This window comes from Cervus elaphus, chromosome 15 (assembly GCF_910594005.1).
Source record: "Cervus elaphus chromosome 15, mCerEla1.1, whole genome shotgun sequence".
In the NCBI taxonomy this organism is placed as follows: Eukaryota; Metazoa; Chordata; class Mammalia; order Artiodactyla; family Cervidae; genus Cervus; species Cervus elaphus.
Window position 1 is genome coordinate 42147084 of NC_057829.1, and position 20363 is coordinate 42167446.

Genomic DNA, 20363 nt, shown 5'->3' on the forward strand with positions numbered 1-20363 from the left:
GCTCTAGAAGCCCCACCAGGTACATCACCCTGGGGATGCTAGGCGGCCTCCTCCCACATGTCTCTGCCCCACCCCCAGCTCTATCTGCGCAGGCAGAGCGGCCAGCCCCTCGCATCCTGAAGTAGAGTAACTGGTACTGTCACCCTTCTCATTGGGCAGCTATCAGCTATCACAGCGCTGCAAGCCTCTGGGTCCCCTTCTGTCTTCTCTACAAAACTTGAACTCCCCAGAGGCAGAAAGCACATCCTTCCTGCCTCTGTTTCCTGTAGTGCCTGGTCCACTGCGGGTGTTAAGTTGTGAACTGAGCAAAAGCTATTCATTGGAGGCTCTGTGCACCCACAAACAGAAGAGACTTTGCTTTTGGCTCACACTCAAGTTTGTACTTCAGATGTCAAAAGTGTCTCTGTGAGAAACGTGGCCTACCCCCACTCACAGAACATTGGCTGTGTGAGATCCAAGGTTGAAGAAAGGGCCTGCCATACCCACCCTGGCCCAATAAATCCTACTCATTTGGGGGATCATTTCCAATGCCATCTGCTTCCAAAAGTCTCAAGTCCTGTGCTTGTACCTCCCTGTGGGTCTGAGCACATCTAGCCCCAGAGAAATCTCTGGAAGGTATTGCTGACTATGTGCCCTCTCAAGAGTCCAAAGGCCTCACCCTCAAGAACTCCAACTCAGCATCCTCTCCCCAAAGCACAGGACTCAAACGGTGCATCTCTGAGACTTCCACTTGGACCCGGAGAGCCGTCATCCTCTCAATGAGACTTGCAGGGATATAATCTTCAACTCGAAAATAGGCTTTGTTCTCTACCTGCTGGAAAGATGCAGAAGAAAAGGGATACAGCCAAGACACCTTCTATAAGACTCTGAGCAGAACATAAGCTTGTCTGCAGTCACAACTCAGTTAGAGCCCCAGGGAAAAGATGCTCTTTTGAAGTGCCAACTGGGATATCATATTTTACCATATTAGAGGTTGAGCCAAACCATATAACAGAAACAGAAGGGAAAGAGGAAAGAAGCCACTTGTTTTTGACCCCCTTTTGTATGCCAGGAGATCCCCAGAACATATTAGCTCTTTCTATCTTCAAGGTAATCGTAAGAGGACAGTATTATTATTGTCATTGCCAAGATGAGCCAAATGAACAAGAAAGAAAGTCATTTAACATGGCTAAGTTCACACCATTTGGAAGTGACAGAAACAAAGCCCTCACCCATTCCACAATGTGACGCCACTTCCTAAATGGCACAGTGAAATCTTGGCTCTAAAGCTTTGTTTTTATATACTTATTTAGTATTTTTATTTGTATGTGCTACCAGTATACTGTCCCCTCTCACAAGGGAGGCCTTGTCTATGGCACTTTCTCTTCATAACAAGGTGTTCAAGAAGTTGTCCCCCAAACAAGAGAAGATCTGACACCAACAGCCCGCCCCAGGCCTGAGCTTTCATCATCTACTCTTTTGGAAACCTGAGGCTTCAGCCCCACTAGCTGCTGCAGGAAGATCATTATGGTTCATCATCACTCACTGCCCAACACTGAGTTCCCTGGTATGGACTCTGGGGCACGGAGAGGTACACAGACATTTTGGGGGGGTGGTCTCAGGGTTCACAGTAAGGAATGAGGAAGGTAGAGCTTGGCAGATAGAGAAGCTGACCCTTCCCTGGTATTCCTGAATCAGCCCATCTAGTCTCAGGAAGCCAATGCCAGCCTAATCTTGGGCAAGACGCAAGCTGAGGACAACTGTCCATGAGGGAGACAACTGGAAACTGGGAACAACTGGCCACTGGGAGCATCTGGCCTTCTCGGGGCTGGGAATGGGCATGTTGGTCTGATGAGGGGGTCTGACGGGAACAGCACAGCACCCACTACATCCCCATGTTCCTGGTCTGGCACAGGAGTCCCCATGTGGCTGGAGACAGAATCCTCCAGCCTAGGGCTGGCCCATGCCAGTTCTGAGCTCAGCTCAGAGACACTAAGTGGAAGAAATTGCTTGGTAATCCAGTACACAATAAAGCATTCAGAATGCTATTAGAATGGCCCCAATCCAGAAACTGACACCAAATGCTGGCAAAAATGTGGAAGAGCAGGAACTCATTCAATTACTGGTGGGAGTGCCAAATGGTTAAGCCTCTTTGGGAAGACAGTTCTTCAATTTTTTATGGAACTAAACATATTTGTACCATATAATCCAGCTATCATCTCTTTGGTATTTACCCAAAGGAGGTGGAAATGTATGTGCACACAGAAACCTGCACATGGGTGTTTACAACAGCTTCATCCATAGTTGCCAAAATTTTGAAGCAAAAGAGGTCCTTCAGTTGGTGAATGAATAAATAAACTCTGGTACATCCAGACAATGGAATATTATTCAGCACTAAAAAGAAATAAGTTATCAAGCTGAAAAGACATGGAGGAAACTTACATGCATATTACTAAGTGAAAGAAGCCAGTTTGAAAAGGCTACATACTATATGATTCCAACTATATGACGTTTTGGAAATGGCAGAACTATAGAGACAGTAAAAAGATTAGCAGTTGCCAGGGGTAGGGGAGGAGGAGGGTGGAGCACAGAGGAGTTTCAAGGCAACGAAACTACTCTAGGGAATTCCCTGGTGGTCCAGTGCTTAGGCCACTGACAGGGCCCAGGTTCAGTCCCTGGTAGAGGATCTAAGATACTGTAAACCACGTGGTGTGGCCAAAAAAAAAAAAAAAGCCACTATTCTGTATGATTCTGTAAGAGTAGATACCTGTCATTATAAATTTGTTCAAACATATAGAATGTACAACACTAAGAGCGAACTCTAATATTAACTGTGAACTCTGGAAGATAAGGATACATCAATGTGTAGGCTTATCAGTTGCAATAAATTGCAATTGATAGTAGGAGACAGTGATAGTGGAGGACAATGATAGTGGGGGAAGCATATGTGGAGGCAAAAGGGCATATAGGAAATCTCTGCATTTTCCACCCAATTTTGCTATGAGCCTCAAACTGTTCTAAAACAAAAGTCTATTAAACATTTTTTTAAATTGTTAAGGACATTAAATTTTTTTTTTTAATTTAGGACCATTGACCCAGCATCCCTTTGCTAAAACTAGAGAAGTCAGATCAACAGAAGTCAGCATGAAATTAAAAAAGCTCCAGCACAAGTATTTCTTTCTTTGTCATTTATTTTGAAAAGAAAAATTAGAAGCAACTGGAATAATAATAGTAGTAGTTATGAGCACTTCCATGGCGCCTCTAGGTGATGCCCACGAGTGAGAAAACAAATAAGAAAGCCAAGTTCTGGCCCTAGTGAGGCATACCATGTGGTTATCCCAAAAGCTCATTAGGAAGGCCAGGGGAAGACATACTATTGAGTGAGAAAGCTGAATGCAAATCAAATGTGGCAATGTTTACAACTGCATAAAATCCCCGTGTGTGATCAAAGGCTGGAAGAGAATGCACCCAGAGGAAATTTGTTCTGCTGCAATGATGTGATTAAGGAGATTTATTTTTGTACCAAACTGTCTTTGTCTCCCTTTTTAAAATGCAAATGTAATCATGTTACTTACTTCCCAGCTTAGAATTCATCAGTGCCTCCAGTCTTTCATTGCAGTGGTTTCCAAATCATGTTTCTTTCCCCAGCACCATAACCATTTATCAGACAAAATATCCACCCCTTAGAAGGGCACACGAGGTTCCTTCCTGGATCTGACTGGCAGCGCTGCCCAGGCTCGAGGCCCATTAACTTAAGGCTGCCGTGAAATCCTTGCAGCTCTGGATGGGCCAGCCTCCTCCTCCTGCCCACTCAGTGACCCAGATATAGGGAGAGGCCTGCACTCTGAGACCTCCTTATGCCTTTTAATGTGCCCACCGCAGTGCCTGGCACATAGTATAGCAAGGCCCTAGAAATGAGTCCCAACGGTGCTCTCACTAGCTTGCCTAACCTCACAGAGGCACAATTCTTCAATCTGCCTGCCAATGCCAAAGACACAGTTTCGATCCCTGATCCAGGAAGATCCTACATGCCTCGGAGCAACTAAGCTCGTGCACTACAACTATTGAGCCTGTGCTCTAGACCCCGGGAGCCGCAACTACTGAGACCACATGCCAAAACTACTGGAGCCCTTGCACCCCAGAGCCCATCAAGAAAAGCCACCACGATGAGAAACCTGTGCACTTCAACTAGAGAGTAACCCCTACTCACCACAACTAGAGAAAAGCCTCCCCAGCATCTAAGACTCAGGAGAGCCAAAAACAAAGAAATAAATAAATAAAATTATTTTTAAAATTTTTAAAATAAAATGCAATGGAAATAACACCAACTTTGCAGGGTTGACTCAGGCTTAGATGATGCAAGCAAGGAGCAAGCCCTCCATAAACTAGGGTTGAACGAGTAGACGCTCAAATGAATGGGTATGTGTAATCTGCTGCTTTCACACACACACACACACACACACACACACACACACACACACACACACGTGCAAGAAAGGGAAGAGGCCTGCCTCTAGGGGCCACATGGGGGCAGCAGAGAATATCTAGGAACCACACTGGTGGCCAGAGCCGATGCTGAGGTGGAGGTGAGACAGGATCTGAATCAGAAGCTGAAGGTGAAGGATGAGATCCAGGCTGAGGCAGAAACTAGGTGAGGCCAGTCAGAAACTGGGCACATGGTGGGCATAAGGGGTCACCAGAATGGGGTGCCTAGAGTCAGGTCTGGGCCTGGATTGCAGAAAGTGTAGAAGGGTCTGGGCCTATGTGCTCCCAACTGCCCTCAGTGGACCTGGCCTGCTGTTTCTGTCAACTCTCAGCATTAAGTTAGGGTATCAGGTTAAAAATTGTATGTTTGAATCTATAGACTGAAAGTTAGTCTTTGTTTTCCAGCAGAGCACTCCTGAGTCTGGAGTGGGGGCAGGAAAACTTGCAAACAGCAGTTGCGATGTGCAGGGCCTTGGACACACATCACCACCTTCCACCCTGACAGTGGTTCTGACCTACTCTTATCTCTTATTTCCATTTTGCAGATAAAGAGCTGAGACAGAGAAATAATGTCTAATGCCGCGTGGCGACTTAACAAAAGACGCAGGGTTTGGACCTCATTCCGTCGGACTCAAAAACTCCTTCGATCTATAGAGCCTGCTAAGGTCAGCCCAACACTGCCCTGGGAGGCCACACTTCCCTGTCTGTAGGAGCCATCACAGGGCTGGACTAGAGGCTGCAACAAGGATGGTGACTGATTCGCCAGGGCACCCCTGGTTTACAGCACCCTCCATGTGCCTGGGCCATTCTCCTCCCAAGACCCCCTCAAGGTAGCAGCACAAGGGCAGGAGTGAGCAGCCCAGGCATGGTTAGGACTCCAGCTCTGGAGGCGAGGAGACACAAAGGAGCTCCAAGCAGTGATAGGCCTGGAGTTTTGTCAAAGGGGCAGGGAGGGGTTATGTGGGCTAGGCTGGCCCTGGGAGACTTCCTGCCCAGGCAGGGGTTAGGGTGGGGACATGCCAAGAGAAGAAAGTGAAGTCTCAGTCCCTGTAGATGAAGTGGGAGCAGGGAAGTGAGGGTCAGAGAAGGGTAGGGTGTTGGGAACTGAACTACATTTCCCTGACATTAAGTTGCTGACTTTCCTGATGGATGACTTCTATCCACAGTGTTATCCAGCCAAGAGCCTGTACTCAGTTCATCCACCCACTCCTTAGATAAGTTGCTCTTGAGCAAACTCCCCATATTTGAGGCTCTGCTTTGGCGTGAGGGAAATGGCAGAACAAAACAGACAAAATCTTTACCGTCTGGTGGATTCCATTCTAATGGAGAGACTGATAGAAAGACTGATAAGGAAATGGATACTCCATGCCAGACGGTGAAAAATGCAAGGGGATAAAGAGGGACTTAGAAGGCTCCAGACATAGAGGCAACTTCTGAAGATGTGCTGGGAAGAGAGCAAGATATTGGTGAAGCCTGAAAAATGTTTTTCAAACTGCTGCCTGAAATCCATTGGTGACCTGTGAGTGGTTCATAACCAGCATTTATAAATTAACTAGAATAGAACAGGAAATACCAATATGTATCACATAAGTGCATCTTATTTCCTAAACTTTTGCCTCGCTTCTGTTACATGGATACATGTAAACAGGTTGAGTTATAATGTTTGTTTCTTTTTTTAATTGGGGTCATGGCACAAAACATCTGAAAGCCAGTGAGATGAGCTCAATAAATTAGTACATTACTGGCTGTAGGCAAGACTTTAGATTAGAACTACCTTACAATGTATAAACTTGACCTGTTCATTTTTGTATCCCCCAGAGCTTAGCAAAGAACACTTGATGGATATTTGTTGGATGGATAGGTGAATGGATGGATGGATGGATGGATGGATGGATGGATGCAGTTTACCCCAATCTCAGTGGTAGGTACTAAGAACACAGGCTCAGTCTTCACATTTACAACAGTTCCCCACTGTCCCATAACTGCTTCTCCAGTGACCCACCCAAGGGCCCCTGATCTCCACCCCTACCTCCTCTGGATAACTGCCAAATTCAGCCTGCAGGGCAAGGACCCCCAGCTGCAACAGAGTCTCATCATTGCAATACAGCTTCTCCTCCAGGATGTCTTTCCGAAGTTGCAGGTAAAATTGATGCCTTGTCCAGCTGTGCCTGCCAAAGAGATGCAGGAATAAAGGTTACTGGAAGGCTGAAAGCAAAGGAGAACACTAAACTCAGAGGGTTTCCTCAGTCTGTGAAGCAGAAAAAGGAGAGAAGATGGGTTACAAGTCAGCAGGAACCCAGAGGGCAGTACCAGTAACACAAGGGTGATCGTGTTTATCCACACCATGCCTCCTGTCACTCGTTGAGGGCTTTTCTGTGTCCATGACACAGGGTTACTCACTTCCCACAATACCCTGGAGATGTTTGTTCTTGTGGCTCAAGTAAGAAAACCAATACTTAGTCAGATGGTATGTCTAATAAGCAAAGGAACAGAGAAAGTGATCCAGTCCCAAAGCAGTGACCCTCTCCTCCCATCCTCATCACTGAGCTGCCGGGAGGTGGGGCATGTTGGGGTCAGGGGAGAGAGAACTTGACCTTGACTGGCATGTGTTTGAAACAAAAGGGTAAAGTTTTCATTTTGACCAGGGCTTGTCCCCAAACACTTACCTTTTCCCCTTTTCTGTCATATTGGAATCCAGTAAAAAGAAGACCAGATACAATAACTGTTGTAATGTGTACACACATTAATTTGCCAAGCATTGCCTACCCATTATCTCTAATGTCAGCCTGGACAGACATAAACGCCCAGGGAATAAACCAAGAAGTTTGCAGCACTCACTGGAGCAGCCCATAGTGACTCACGAAGAACTTTATCCTTAGAAAGAGCACAAAGTTATTTGGGGAGCTCTTCTTCTGGGGCTGCTCACTCCAGCCTTCAGGGGCTATTTTGCACAACCTGGTTTCAGCATCCAAGAAAAAGAACTCTTTACCTGAAATGGAAGTAGAGAGTGTTTAGAGGGAAAAGCAGTCGGGCAAGCACCACGCATCAAACTCACAGCCCTGAGCTCTGCTCAAAGAGTGAGACAAGAGCCGACTGAGTGTAGGAGAGAGCAGGAAGCAAGTTGTCTGGATTCCTAGTGCCCCAGGATCTTTGTCAGGCCCATGAGGGGCCAAGAAGAGGGAGCAAAGATGAAAGTGTCAGTGAAAAGAAACTTAGCACCCAGAAGAGAAAATATGAATATTTATCTTAGAGGAGATATCGCTTATCATCTGCCTCCCAGTGACCGCTTTATAAAAATAAAATTAAAAAACACAGAACTGAGTATTTATTCCATTTCTGTCATGGGCCAAGTGCTCTGTATCTAGGTGTACAAGGTGCTGCGTCCTAGTCTCAAGCAGTTTTGTTAGAAGGACTAGAACTCGGGGACCTAGACATTGGGCTTCCCAGGTGGCACAGTGGTAAAGAATCTACCTGCCAATACAGGAGACTAGGGTTCAATCCCTGGGTCAGGAAGACCCTCTGGAGTAGGAAATGGCAACCTGCTCCAATACTCTTGCCTGGAAAATTCCATGGACAGAGGAGCCTGGTGGGCTACAGTCCATGAAGTCACAAAGAGTCGGACACAAATGTGTGACTGAGCACACATATCACACGCACACCTAGACACCAGGGTTACCTGAGGCATCAGGGCAGCTGTGGGCTACCTGGGAGCCACTTACCCTTCATGTAAGCCAAGCCAAAGTAGGTGAGCTCCCCAAGGTTGGCAAAGGATACAATGGCACTGAAGACAGCTCCCACTGTCGACGTGACGTCACATTTCACCTCCAGGCACTGCCCGCTCAGCAGCACCACACGGAGGCCCCTGAGAGCCAAGTACGACTTGGCTTTTTTGGTCTAAAAACAAGAACAGTATAAACCGTAACAATAACTCAAAGACATGGAGTCTTTACCATGGGCTAGCTACTGTGCTAACCGCTTTATGTGTATTTTCTCATTCAACTGACAAACAACCTAAGAGATGAGTCTGTTTATGATTCCTGTTCAGCAGATGAGAAGCAAGGTTCAGAGACTGTAAGGGACCAGCCCAGAGTTGTACAGTTAGTAAAAGGCGGAACTGGACTCAAATCCCTGCTCTTGGCCAGGCTCTGCAGGGGCCAGGAAGGTTGGCGGGGGTGGGGGGGCCTCAGGCAGCAGATGTCTCTCCCCTGCAAAAATCCCTGGGGCTCCACTTCCCAAGAGGACTGCTCAGGGCCACAACGGTGAACCATATACCCCCAGAGTAGTGAACAGTGCAATTCTGACCCCAGGTCATCACAGAGCACAACAGAGAGAACTTGGGTGGGCACCTGTCCAAGGAGGAGAGAGGGCTAGAGCTTAGCAGATTACTGTGAACTGAGAAATTGATCAGCAGAGGCACATCCAAAGATGTGGAGCAGCGTCTGCCTTCTGTCCCTGACCCTGCTCAGATTAATTCCAGATGCATCTGCCCCTTGTAGCCCCACCCCGACCACTGCCACCTCCACCGAGCCACTCAGAACAGCCCATCAGTCCGCTCCACAGAAGCTGGTCTGCCACATCTCTGCACACACTGCCCACTGCGCCCAGCGCCCTTCCCCTCCATCCTCTCATGCAAGTTCCCACCAGATTTCCAGGTCAGGCTCAGGACCTCTCGTCTGCAACCTGGAGGACTGAGCCACCCACTCCCTTCTCTGCTGCCCTGGTTCTTAGTGCTCAGGGTCCCTGCTTTCTAAGGATGAGGGCTGAGTATTCCCTGTGCCCCAGAGCCTAGCCTGAGGCCTGGCCCAGACCTCTTCAGAATGTCTTCATTAAAAGACAGTCATGGATGGGCACTGCAGATGGCTTTAGTTCCATCGAGACCAAGCCTGCCACCGCACTATGACCCTCCCACACCCAGCGGCAGCTCCACTCCCCAGCACTGGACTGGGATCCTGTGACAGTGGGATTCCCCACGGTCCCAGGCAGGGGTGACCACATGGCACACCCTAAGCCACTCTGGTCCCTGCTCATCCGCACCTGTGTCACCGGATTGTTGTGTAACACACGTGCTCATGCCAGGGGCGGGGGAGGGTATGGAAGGTGCTTGAAGTGCTCTGTGCTTGAGTTTAATGCTCTGCAGTTGCCCTCTTGAAATTTGTAATGATTGCATGTTTAAATGTACGTTTTCTAAATGACGTCCCATTAGAACATGCACAAAGAGCTTGGGTTCACAGTGGTTCTGCCTGCCCACCTCTGGTAATGGGTTTTGGCTGCCAGCTTCTCTGTTCCCTAGTGCCCCAGGCCCCTTCCAGTTTCCCCCTCCCCCTCCCTACTCTGTAACCTCTGCCAGCCTTCACTCAGGGCAGCTATCCACTTATATAATCCAGCATCTCTCCCCTCCTCCCCAGAAGGCTGGTTCAGGGAGGGTCCCAGTCAAACATCTCAGAGCAAGCCAGCCAGTGGCTGTACCCACAATGGACTAACAACACCAAAGCTCTTTCCTTGAGCCTCAGGAGGGACAGCCTGTCATTCACCCCCAATCCAGGTCTGCCTGGGTTGAGCCAGCAGACCAAGGGAAGGGAGATTGACTTTTCCTCTCCAGAAAATAAATGCATAATGCTGGAACACAACTCCATGTGAAAAGGAGTATCTGCTCTTTTCATATCAAAGAGATCTGGGGTGTGGAGCGTTACCTGACACCTACTAGATGCTTCAACAGTATTTCCTGACTAAATAGGGAGATGAAGACAGAGCTTGTCTGGAAAGACAAGCAGGACTTGGTAAGTCACAGAGGTTTCTTCCAAAAGGGGAAGAGGATGCTGAAGGATGGATGTGAAGTAGCAGTGTGACTTGGCAAGGGCTGGCAGGCTCCTGGAGGAGACGGTAAGCCCCTCAGAGCTCGATCAGCCTCGGGTACTGCTCAGCTGGCCGCTCACCACCACCCTTCAGTCTAACCCAGCAGTTACCACAATTGATCCAGGCAGATACAAGGTCACCGGGGCCTCTCCAGCCATCAGGGCGAACTCCGGCCTGGAGAACTAAGGAAACAGGCAAAGTTACTCTCGGTAAAGAAGAGAAATCAAAGTCAAGTTCCACAGGGCTGGACCCCCAGCTTCAGAACTGAGCTTCCCCCATAGTTTCACCTCCTCCTACCCACTGTCAGCGTTCCCTTCCCCCAAACCAGCAGGAAGCAGGTTTCAATGAGATGGGATCAACTGGGCGGAGGCCCTAGCTAGGCTAGGCATCTCAGAGCAGATGTCTTAAACAAGTAAGTGTGGCTTTGGTGATGTTCTAGCTCTTCATTTGAGTGTCCACTTCATTTTAAGTGTCATAATTCATGCATCATCATATAATCTTTTATATGTCTCAAAATTATACAATACATTATATGTATAAATATATGCAACAAGAGTTTTGGAAAACAAAAATACTTTGAGATTTAGATTCAAAGTAAACATTTTACCTTGTTCTGGATGTTGAATCGGTAGTGTGCCTGAGTATTTATTCTTAGTGTCACAGTACTTCATGTTCATTGCACACTTGTGACCCAGGAAATGCCCTGATGCCATTATTATTTATACCCAGCCATCATCATGGTGCACCCAGTGCACCATGTGGGGTGCACATTCTCAGCCACTTTTGCAGGAAATGGAGATTCCAAAAGGTTAAGAAATTCACCCAAACTAACCCTAGTGGGTCACAGGATTGGGTAGGCCTTTTTTTTTTAAGATTTTTTTTTATGTGGATCATGTTTAAAGTCTTTATTGAATTTGTTACAATGTTGTTTCTGTTTTATGTTTTACTTTTTTGGCCACAAGGCATGTGGGATCTTAGCTCCCCAACCAGGGATCAAACCCGCATCTTCTGCATTGGAAGGTGAAGTCTTAACCACTGGACCTCCAGGGAAGTCCCTAGGTGGGCCTTCTAATGTGTCCCCCATGGGTACCCAATAGGACTTCTGTCTCAAGAGGCCAAAAGTGCAGCCAGGGGGTAATGCATGTCCTGAGAGAGTTGCTAATATTATAGAAGCATTCGATCCCCATCCCTCCAAGCTCATGAGGACCCGAGAGAGGTCTTGGAGGGCAGCAGGGGCTGGAGCGGAATATGGTGCTCATCGCCACACAGGAGAGGATGTCTGAGGCTATGCCAGGCTCCACTCATCCCTAATTAGTTGAGCACATTAAGCAAATCTCTCTGCAACAGACAGACAGGCAGACAAGGCCTGCTGGGAGCTTCTGGGCCTGACATTCCCAAAGGGCTCCTAACGCTCAAACAGAAAGCCAGGCAGAGACAGCCTCATTCGTGAACAGCCTGCTCTGGAGGTGCTTGTCACAGATCCAGGGGTGCCCATCCCCATGGCCACTGTGGCCTTGTGTGGTTAGTTTTTCAGCTAATGTCAGTATCACACATGGAGGGACGGGTGCTTTTTATCTAAACAGTGGAAGTGGCTCTGACTGCTGGCACCAGGGCTGTTTGGGGCAGAAGGTGCAACCTGGGACCACGCCCGATCTCACCCTCCAGCACAGGTGTAGCAAGCTGGCCCCTCAGCTGAGACCAGACTGCCTGCCAGGAGTCTCGGGTCCCCGGAGCCATGAGCAGGGGCCACCCGACATGGTCTCGCCTGTCAGCCTGGACTTCCCAGGGGGGCAAGCCGGCCTGCTACTCTTGAGCCCCAACTCCCCACACTCATGCAAACTCTCCTGCTCTTGTGCCAGCCAGCCTGGAGAATCTCTCTCCCAAACTAGCCCACCCATTCCTTTGCTTCCACACATCACCTGCTCAGAAGGCCCCTTCCAAGTATGTTTGGCCTTGTCAGCTCTCTCACCACCTCCCTTGTTCTGTCCTCACCTCACATCAACAGCTGTGAACTTCCTGAATGGTGGGACCCGGAACCTTCAACCTCCTATCCTACAGAGATTATAGCAAGGCCACTCCATAACACCTATTGCCCTGAATTACAGGGTTGAAGATTATTTCAGTCTGTAAGTCTCAGCCCAGGGAGGCTGGCCCTCAGCAGGATCCTGCCCATTTTCATTTGCTGTGTCAGCGTCATGGCTCCTCTCTCACACCACCTGTGGAAGTGCCCTTCGATCCTTTTTGCTCACCTTTCCCTTTCTTTGCAAAAAACCCCTTTGGGAAGGAGTTGCCGGCCGTGAGTTTTCTGGGAGAGCAGAACCGGAGCTGAGCCGTCGGCCTTCCTGAAGATCTGGGGGAACTTGAACTGGAAGGGCGCTGGCCAGCAGTCAGAGAAGAAGCAACAATTAACAGTGGAAACAGCTTCCCTCTAGGCTGAACACAGCCTAAATTCCTAACACAGAATCAAAAGCTAAATGAGTCATTGTTTTTAACACTGTGTTTTGTGGTTGTTTGTTGTGCAGCTTATGTAACATAGACAGTCTCTACATAACAGCACGCTGTTTCCAAACTGAGCCTAACGTGGTTCCTAGAGGAGAGAGAACGCCCTGACAGCTCAACTGCCATCAGGCCCCTCATCACCTTGAGCTCATATCTGCTTAAATGTGGCTTCTTCACCTGCCAGTGGAATAGGATCAGGTTTTTCTTGAAAAGCAAGAGACTTCTCATTAATAATCAAAAAGAGAAGAAGCAGGGTACAACCGCTCCCACACCAATATCCCACACCAAGTTCACAGCACTCTACACCTTGCTGCCTACCTGTTCACAGAGATGCTACAGCGATCATGTGCTGAGATGTTCAGTCCGGGCTCCAGGGAGCTCTGGGTCTCTGTGCTTCTCTCTGAAACTAACCAAACATCATAGTGAAAGGCACGGGCAGAAGCAAATAACACAGTTTTCTTGCATTAAGCAACTTAGGGTACGGATATCAGCATCACGACTTGATAGCTGTGTGATGCTGACAAAGTTACTTGAACGTTCTGTTTCCTCATGCAAAAAACATAAACAGAAATAGCAGTCACAGACGGTTGGGGGAGTTTGGGAGAGATAAAGCCTAACAAGAAAGAGTACTTTGTTTTAGGGTCAACAGACAGCAACATTATTTTCTTTCTCAAATCTCACATTCATTTGAAAAGTAGAGAATAGTAGAAGATTTGAAGATTATTCTAAAAGGCATTCTTCCGACACACTTAGAGCAACAATAAAAATAATCTTTACAAATTGCTTCTCCTTTCATTCCGCCTAGAAATCAATTAAAGGAAAAATTTTTCTTTGGTGATGTTTGCTTCAATTTGTTTTTATCAACTCGGACAGTTAAAACTCAATATAAAAAGAGTCTAAGTTGGCTATAAATAACTCAGCTAAATTATATCTCCAAGTGAAGCTTTCCTCAGGACACAGGCAGAGTCCTAAGCTCAGTCCCTTCTCTTCAGGGGCACCCTGGAAGAATGGGGCTTGCCCGGGCTTTCTCTGAGCCCACAGCATGGACATCAGGCCATGAAACAACGAAAGGAGCAGGAAACAATACAGCGGATATCATCAGCCCACCCAGGGGATGCTCAGGGCGTACCCACCTCTGCAGCGATGCGGACACCCCAGAGCCCACGCCGCCTGGCTCTCATAGCTCGCTTGATGCAGCCTGTTCCTGAGCAGGTGGCTTCTGTCTCGCTGCCCAGAGGAGCTCTCCTCCACAGCCCTCCTCTCCACCTGATGGCCAAGTGCATCACACATCCACATCCCAAGGTCAAGAGGGAACACTTATATAAAGACATACAGCCTGGCCATCAGTTTAAATCAATGTGGAAGGGTCTGTCCTTCACGATGGGAGTCCAACAAGGAGCACAGTAGCCACCAGAGTGAACTCACCCACATGCTCGCCCACCAACCACACAGCCTAGAAATGGGTCAATTGCCCCCACCCCCCAAAACCTGCCTACCCACGCACTCCTGTGCCTTGGTTCACACCAAGACCCTTGGCAGGCCAGGGTCTCCCTGATGATCGCCCCTGTGCTGCCAAGACTCAGAGCTACATCGTCTCCACTTCTAATCCTCTCCACCTCTGCCCTCTCCATTACTGCTGATACGAATGTCTTCTCATCACCTCCCCTCAGCACTTTACTCACATATGTCTCTATTACACCATGTTGCAACAAATTCACTTGCCTGTCTGCCTCCTGCGACCTCATTGCGTGCTTTACACACCCTTGTAGCTCACCTAGCTCAGTGCCCCCCTTAGAGTTGAATAAGTGATCAAAATCACTTTATAATTTTCTGATGACAATGCTGAGCATCATCACAGTGTTGATCAGGGGACAATGCACGCTGATGGATGGCAGGCTCTAGTGTTTTGCAAATTAAAGAGCCCCTCAGTCCCCACTGAATCCTGTGCTCAGTGGACAGGAGTAACATGTTTACATGCCAAGGGAGAAGTTCCAAACAGGAGGACAGGTTGGGAGAGGCACTTTCTGACTGACTGTGGGCAGCTTCCCCAGCTGCTCCCTCCCCTCCACCCACATGGCTCCCTGTTAGTCTTGGTCTCAATTCTCCAACACGCCCCCTGCTAAAGGGCAGTGCCACACAGCTGGCACCTCACTTGCCCCACCTGAGTCCCAGCTCTGTCCTGGCCTCAAGGGGAATCAAGGCTGGTCTGATTCCTGCTCTGGATCGACTCCTGACACCAGGCTGAGGCCGTCTCCACCCGAGACCACCACCTTACTCCGCTTGTCCCACCCACACATCCTTCCATCACTCCCTCTCCTAGGAGCACCTCCCTAATAACTAACTTGCACAAAAATGCCCTGACTTTGCTTCGAGGTAACCCAACCTAAGCCAAATGCTTAGTATGTGCCAGACCCCTTGTTAGGCGCTGGAGAACACACAATGGGTGCAAGCACACAACATGGCAAGAGGCACAATGAGACAACACAGCAAGGGGACCCTCTGCAGGAATAAGATGGCAGAGGAGAGGGAGGGGCCGGGGACCATGTAGGCACAGTCAGGGAAGGTTTCTCATATCAGGCCTAGAGTTGAATTTTGATAAGACAGCTAACTCGTGGGTCATAAACATAACCATTTTAATGCAAAGAGGCTCTTTTAAAGATCCCAAAGGTCTTGGCCACATTAGAAATCTAAACTCCCCCAAAGATCTTCACCAGAGCTGCCCAATAGAACTGCAATAACAGGAAAGTTCTAGATCTTCCCTCTCCAGCATGGCTCTCGCAAGCTGCAAGTGGCTAATGAGCACTTAAGTGTGGTAGATGTGGCTGAGGAATTGAATGTTTTATTTCCTTCTAATGAACTATAAGTTAGCTCATTTGAATTTCAACAGCCGCACATGGCCAGGGAAAGGCCCCAAGGTTGAAAAGCACAGATCCACACTGACCTCAGAGATGGTGCCCAGGACCAAGCAGACCAGCTGTCTGACGTGGAGATTGGCAGAAGTCGGATGGACAGCCGCTTCTTCCCAATGAATCTGACAAGCTTCCAGGACAGACTGCAGAGGCAGCCGCCTGCCAGGCTGGTCTTCACACATGGTCAGCAAGATGCAGTGCAGGGGTTGGCAAAGCTGCAGGGGCTGGAAAGCGGGGCAGCCCTGTGAGAGGCTGACAGAGCTGCAGCCACTGAGGGCAATGTCCTGTCAGGCGTGCCCGGGGACCAGCAAGAACGGATGTTCTCATTAACTAGACAGATGCCCACTCCTCCTGCGTGGCTTAGGGAGGGACACAGGCTACTTCACCGAGACCACAAAATGCAGAGCAATTATCTCTGCACCAGCTGTGTGCGGTTTGCCGCTCTCTAATCTGGAACGATCTTTGGTGCCTGGGGAGGCCAAACACATGCTTGAAATTGCTACAAAAACAGGTGCTTGACAAAATGGATTTCTGCCTATGCCAAGGACCCAGATCAAACCAGGATCAGCCTTTAACTCACATTCACCTGGGCAGCCTGTCATTTTCTCAAATTATTTAGGTGGTTCTCACTGGGTCTTTCCCCTAGAATGTGAGCTCCAAGACCATAAGCACTGTGGCTTTTTCACTTTGGAATCACCAGTGGTCAGCATAAGGTCAATAATCGTTAGTTGAACTTCATGTCACACGAACTCTTCAGGCAAAAGGAAAAATGGATATTTTATTAAACCCTTTCCTCATGCGTTTAAGTGGCCACCATTTATATGGAAAGGGTGTCAAATTCAGACTCACAATCAGATGTTTTTCTAACGCTCATCCACACTGCGAGTCATTTTTTCAGATGAAGGCTGTTCTACCATTTCCTGCCATGGAGCATCAGCTGTGAATTTCTATCTTCACATGTATGCAGACTACTGAGTCCTACACTCACACAGCACACCAGAGGGCCTCTAATGTGCCTAGACTGCATAGCTACTTGCGATATAAGGTGGGAGACAGTCCCTGTCTTCAAGAGGTTCAAAGTCTAATGGAGAAGATGGTCATTCAAAAAGACAAGCACAGTACAGGGTGATAAGGGCTTTGGTCTTGGGAAGTACAAGACAAGGTCATAACACAGAGGAAGGCACTTGGCCCATCCTGGGGAGGGAGGAGGGAGATGGGGAAGGAACTTGAGCTAAACATCAAAAAGCACACTTGGGTTGATTGGGAGAAAGGTGGGAGGTGAACCACAGATGGAGGAAGCAGTGGGTGCAAAGGCTGGCACATGTCTGGAAGGAAGGGAACCACGGGTAGAACCAGGCCCAGGGCAAAAGGACAATTCCCTTGTTCAAACGGTTAAGAACTTTAATGCAGAGCATTAAATCAAGTGTGGGGCCCTTGCAAGTGCAGTGTGCTCTTACATAGGCCACACACTCTGTGTTGAGGAGTGAAATGCAACCCCCTGGGGAATGGAGAGCTGTGAACAATTCCACAGAAGAGGAAGGTGGCCAGGTCTCTTTTCAGAAGGAGCACCGGAAGCACTAGGATATTGAATTGGAGAAGACAAGGGTGAGATGGAAAAAAGGAAGGGAGGAAGGAGGGTCAAGAGGAAAGAGAGAAGCCAAACAGACTGGATAGAGTTCTCCAACATGTATTCTCATTACACTAGTTTCCACAAAATTGTTATAGCGTTAGATGAATATTTACACATACAAGCAGGCACGTATGCATTCTGTAGTCAAAATTTTTATAAAATGCTATGATAAAGCTTAAAAGTTTCTGCACTTTAAGCCTTCTCAGAGTCTTTAATAAACTACTTTGATAAATCTTCAAGAATAAGACATTGTAGGGAACATTTTCCCTAATGGATTAAGCACAGAACCCTTTTTCATGGAAGCATCTCACTTCAGTAAGGGCTGCTTTAAGACCTTTTCTATAAATTGGTATCTTCAGCATCTATAACATTCTCTAGCTTCCTACTTCCTCTGGACTAGAGTGGCATATAAGTCTTATCTTGCTTGCCAATCCCAAATTGTGGCTGCCTGGAGCGCCGTGTTGAGTAGGATTCTGAGGTTCTTTCTGGACTCAGCAGAAGCAGTTCTTTAAAATCAATTGGCAATCCTTCCTAGAACCCAGGAGGACAGAGTGGTGGTGCATAGCTCAACAGACGTGGTTCCTGCCCTGGAAAAGCAGACTAAATAAATCCAAAGACATCACCTAGCAAGACTTTGATAATCCTGTTCACAGACCTGATTTGGTGGAACGTGAAACCCTGCCGACCAGTAGAGAGTCATTCCCAAAGAATAGACATGCATCTATCCAAGAGAAAAAGCACATCATTAGATTTGTCATTTCTGTTATTCCATGGTCCTGTAAATGAAATACAATTTATTTTCATGTGTGGCAGACACTGTTGGCTGCCTAGCCCAACAACCATCTGCAACTCCTTTAAACACTGCTGCATCCTACTCTAGAGGCTAAAAGTCTCCATGACCATGACACTCATTTTTTGTTAAAGACATGAAGTAGGGGGATTCTGAAAAAGTTTGTTCTTTACCGTCAACAGGAACACATGCATCTGGTCCCATTCTTTCCCCTCTTGTTTCTGACTTGAACACTGATATGATATATGGAATCATGGCAGCCATCATGTGACCATGAGGCAACAAGCATAAAGCCAAAAAGTCAACAGCTAAGGAGGATAGAATGAAAATATACAGCTTTAGTAAATGATGACATTTACTAAAGCTGATGACCAATCTCTTGACTTCTTGTTACATAAATAACTCGTCTGTGATTCCAGCCACTATATTTTAGGCTTTTTGTTTCTTGTAGCCAAAACTGTCTCTACATGACATACTGTGACTCAGTCTGATTAAAAAGTATCATATGTTGTCAGAAAGCAGCATGGTATAACATCTCCATGGAAAAACAAAAATCATCACTGATTTGACATCCAGAAATAATCGATGCAGACATTTATTTTTAGAACCTTGGGCGTGTGTTTGTGTGTGTGTATATACACACCTAAGACCACATACATGTAAATATATATACACATAATATAAATTATATTACATATATTTAATTACTTTTCATGTCATTAAGTTTCTACAGTTTCATTGTAATGCTGTCTTGTTTCATATCCACTCTCACTGGACATTTAGCTTGTTCCCAGTTTGTCACTAATGTAAACAATACAGATAAACATTGGTACAGCTACATCAGTCTTTACTCAAGCCTTGGGATACATTCCATCTGAGGATTTATTGGGACATTTTAGGGTTTTTGCTACCTGCTGCAAGACCATTTACCTATAGTTCTTCCAGCACTTCTTTTTGAGTATTTATAATAAGCTGATTGATTAGGTCATATTACCCCCACTTTACAGATATAGAAACCTGGGGCTCAGAGAAGTTGACTTGCTCTCACCTAAGAGCTAATAAATTACTGGCAAGACAGCCTAGGAATTTTTTTAAAATTCATTTAAAAAATTCATTAAATCCATTCTGCCTCAGTATTCCTTGGAGCTGAGCTGGGAGCTGGGGATGACCTAGGACCAGGCCTTTCCCAGAGGACAGGCCCACAGATGCTGCAGAGACACCATGTGCCTTACCTGAGATGCATCATGCTGCTCATCATCGCTCTGTCCCTGTAGCAGTTCAGGGGCCTTGAAAGGAGCTGCCTCTATATGGGAAATATGATCTTGGAAGGAAAGACTTCCGGTCGCAGAAAGCAAGACTGACCAGGGGCAGACCACATAGTTCGAGGAATCTGAAACCAAGGCAGTGATGGGGGTGTAGAGATAGGGCCACCATCTGGAGCACCATCTGTGGGAGTGCGCCCAGCAGGTGTCTTCCAAAATCCTCTCTGAGATGAACTGTAAGCAAGACCCAGGGAGTGGAAGGAATTCAACCCTGACACATGCAGGCACAGGAGCATGTGTCACGAAGGGTGGCTGCAGCAATGGCTGGGAAACTAGGAAGCACATCCAAGTTCACAGGTGGCCCAAGAGTCTCAAGGCAAAAGGTAAAAAATGATCAAATCGACTTAGAAATTAGCACAAGTCTGATTTCTCTAGAGTCAATTTAGAAACCAAGGCAACTGGTCTTCTGAACATACTCTAGTTGTTCATTAAAGCCTCCAGGGCAGGGAAGAGGAGTGAAGACTAGGAGGAAGATGTAACCAAAAGTACAGGTGCACAGCCTCCCTTCATACCCATGCCAGGGTCCTCACCCTGATTGCATATGTGTGATTTCCCACATGGGGAAACTCCACCGCGGGCTGGCAGGACATCTGAGTGTTTGGCCCAGTTATCAATTCAGTGCCTGGAAATTGCAAATCCATGTTTCAATACCTGCTCCCTCCTTTCACTGCGAGAGTAATGTACAGCTTTCTCAGTAGAGGGCGCTGGAGAGACATGGCGGGAGGCGGGCTCTCCTGCTGTTTCTTTGGGGTTAGCGGCGTGTGCGTGAGAGTGACGTTCTGCTCCTGCACACGCCCTGGACTCTCGGTCCCTAGGCCACCCCTCAGCCTGACCTTGTGAAGTGATAGCGTCGCAACCCTATCTACAGAGACACAGCAGGTTCCCGGCCTCCTGCA

The 20363-nt window shown here is 47.6% G+C and overlaps 1 protein-coding gene across 1 annotated transcript in view; it reads right to left on the minus strand.

Annotated features, from left to right (window-relative positions):
• FRMPD2 (FERM and PDZ domain containing 2) overlaps nucleotides 1-20363 on the minus strand; it is a 64171-nt gene that overhangs the window by 42928 nt on the left and 880 nt on the right. The window contains exons 2-11 of the mRNA XM_043925908.1: nucleotides 19378-19535; nucleotides 15758-15949; nucleotides 13950-14082; nucleotides 13135-13222; nucleotides 12567-12693; nucleotides 10428-10499; nucleotides 8184-8358; nucleotides 7303-7453; nucleotides 6494-6632; nucleotides 659-811 (exon numbers count right to left, since the gene is read on the minus strand). Of these exons, the coding sequence (XP_043781843.1) occupies nucleotides 659-811; nucleotides 6494-6632; nucleotides 7303-7453; nucleotides 8184-8358; nucleotides 10428-10499; nucleotides 12567-12693; nucleotides 13135-13222; nucleotides 13950-14082; nucleotides 15758-15949; nucleotides 19378-19535 (1388 nt within the window). The remainder of the gene's footprint in view (nucleotides 1-658; nucleotides 812-6493; nucleotides 6633-7302; nucleotides 7454-8183; nucleotides 8359-10427; nucleotides 10500-12566; nucleotides 12694-13134; nucleotides 13223-13949; nucleotides 14083-15757; nucleotides 15950-19377; nucleotides 19536-20363) is intronic.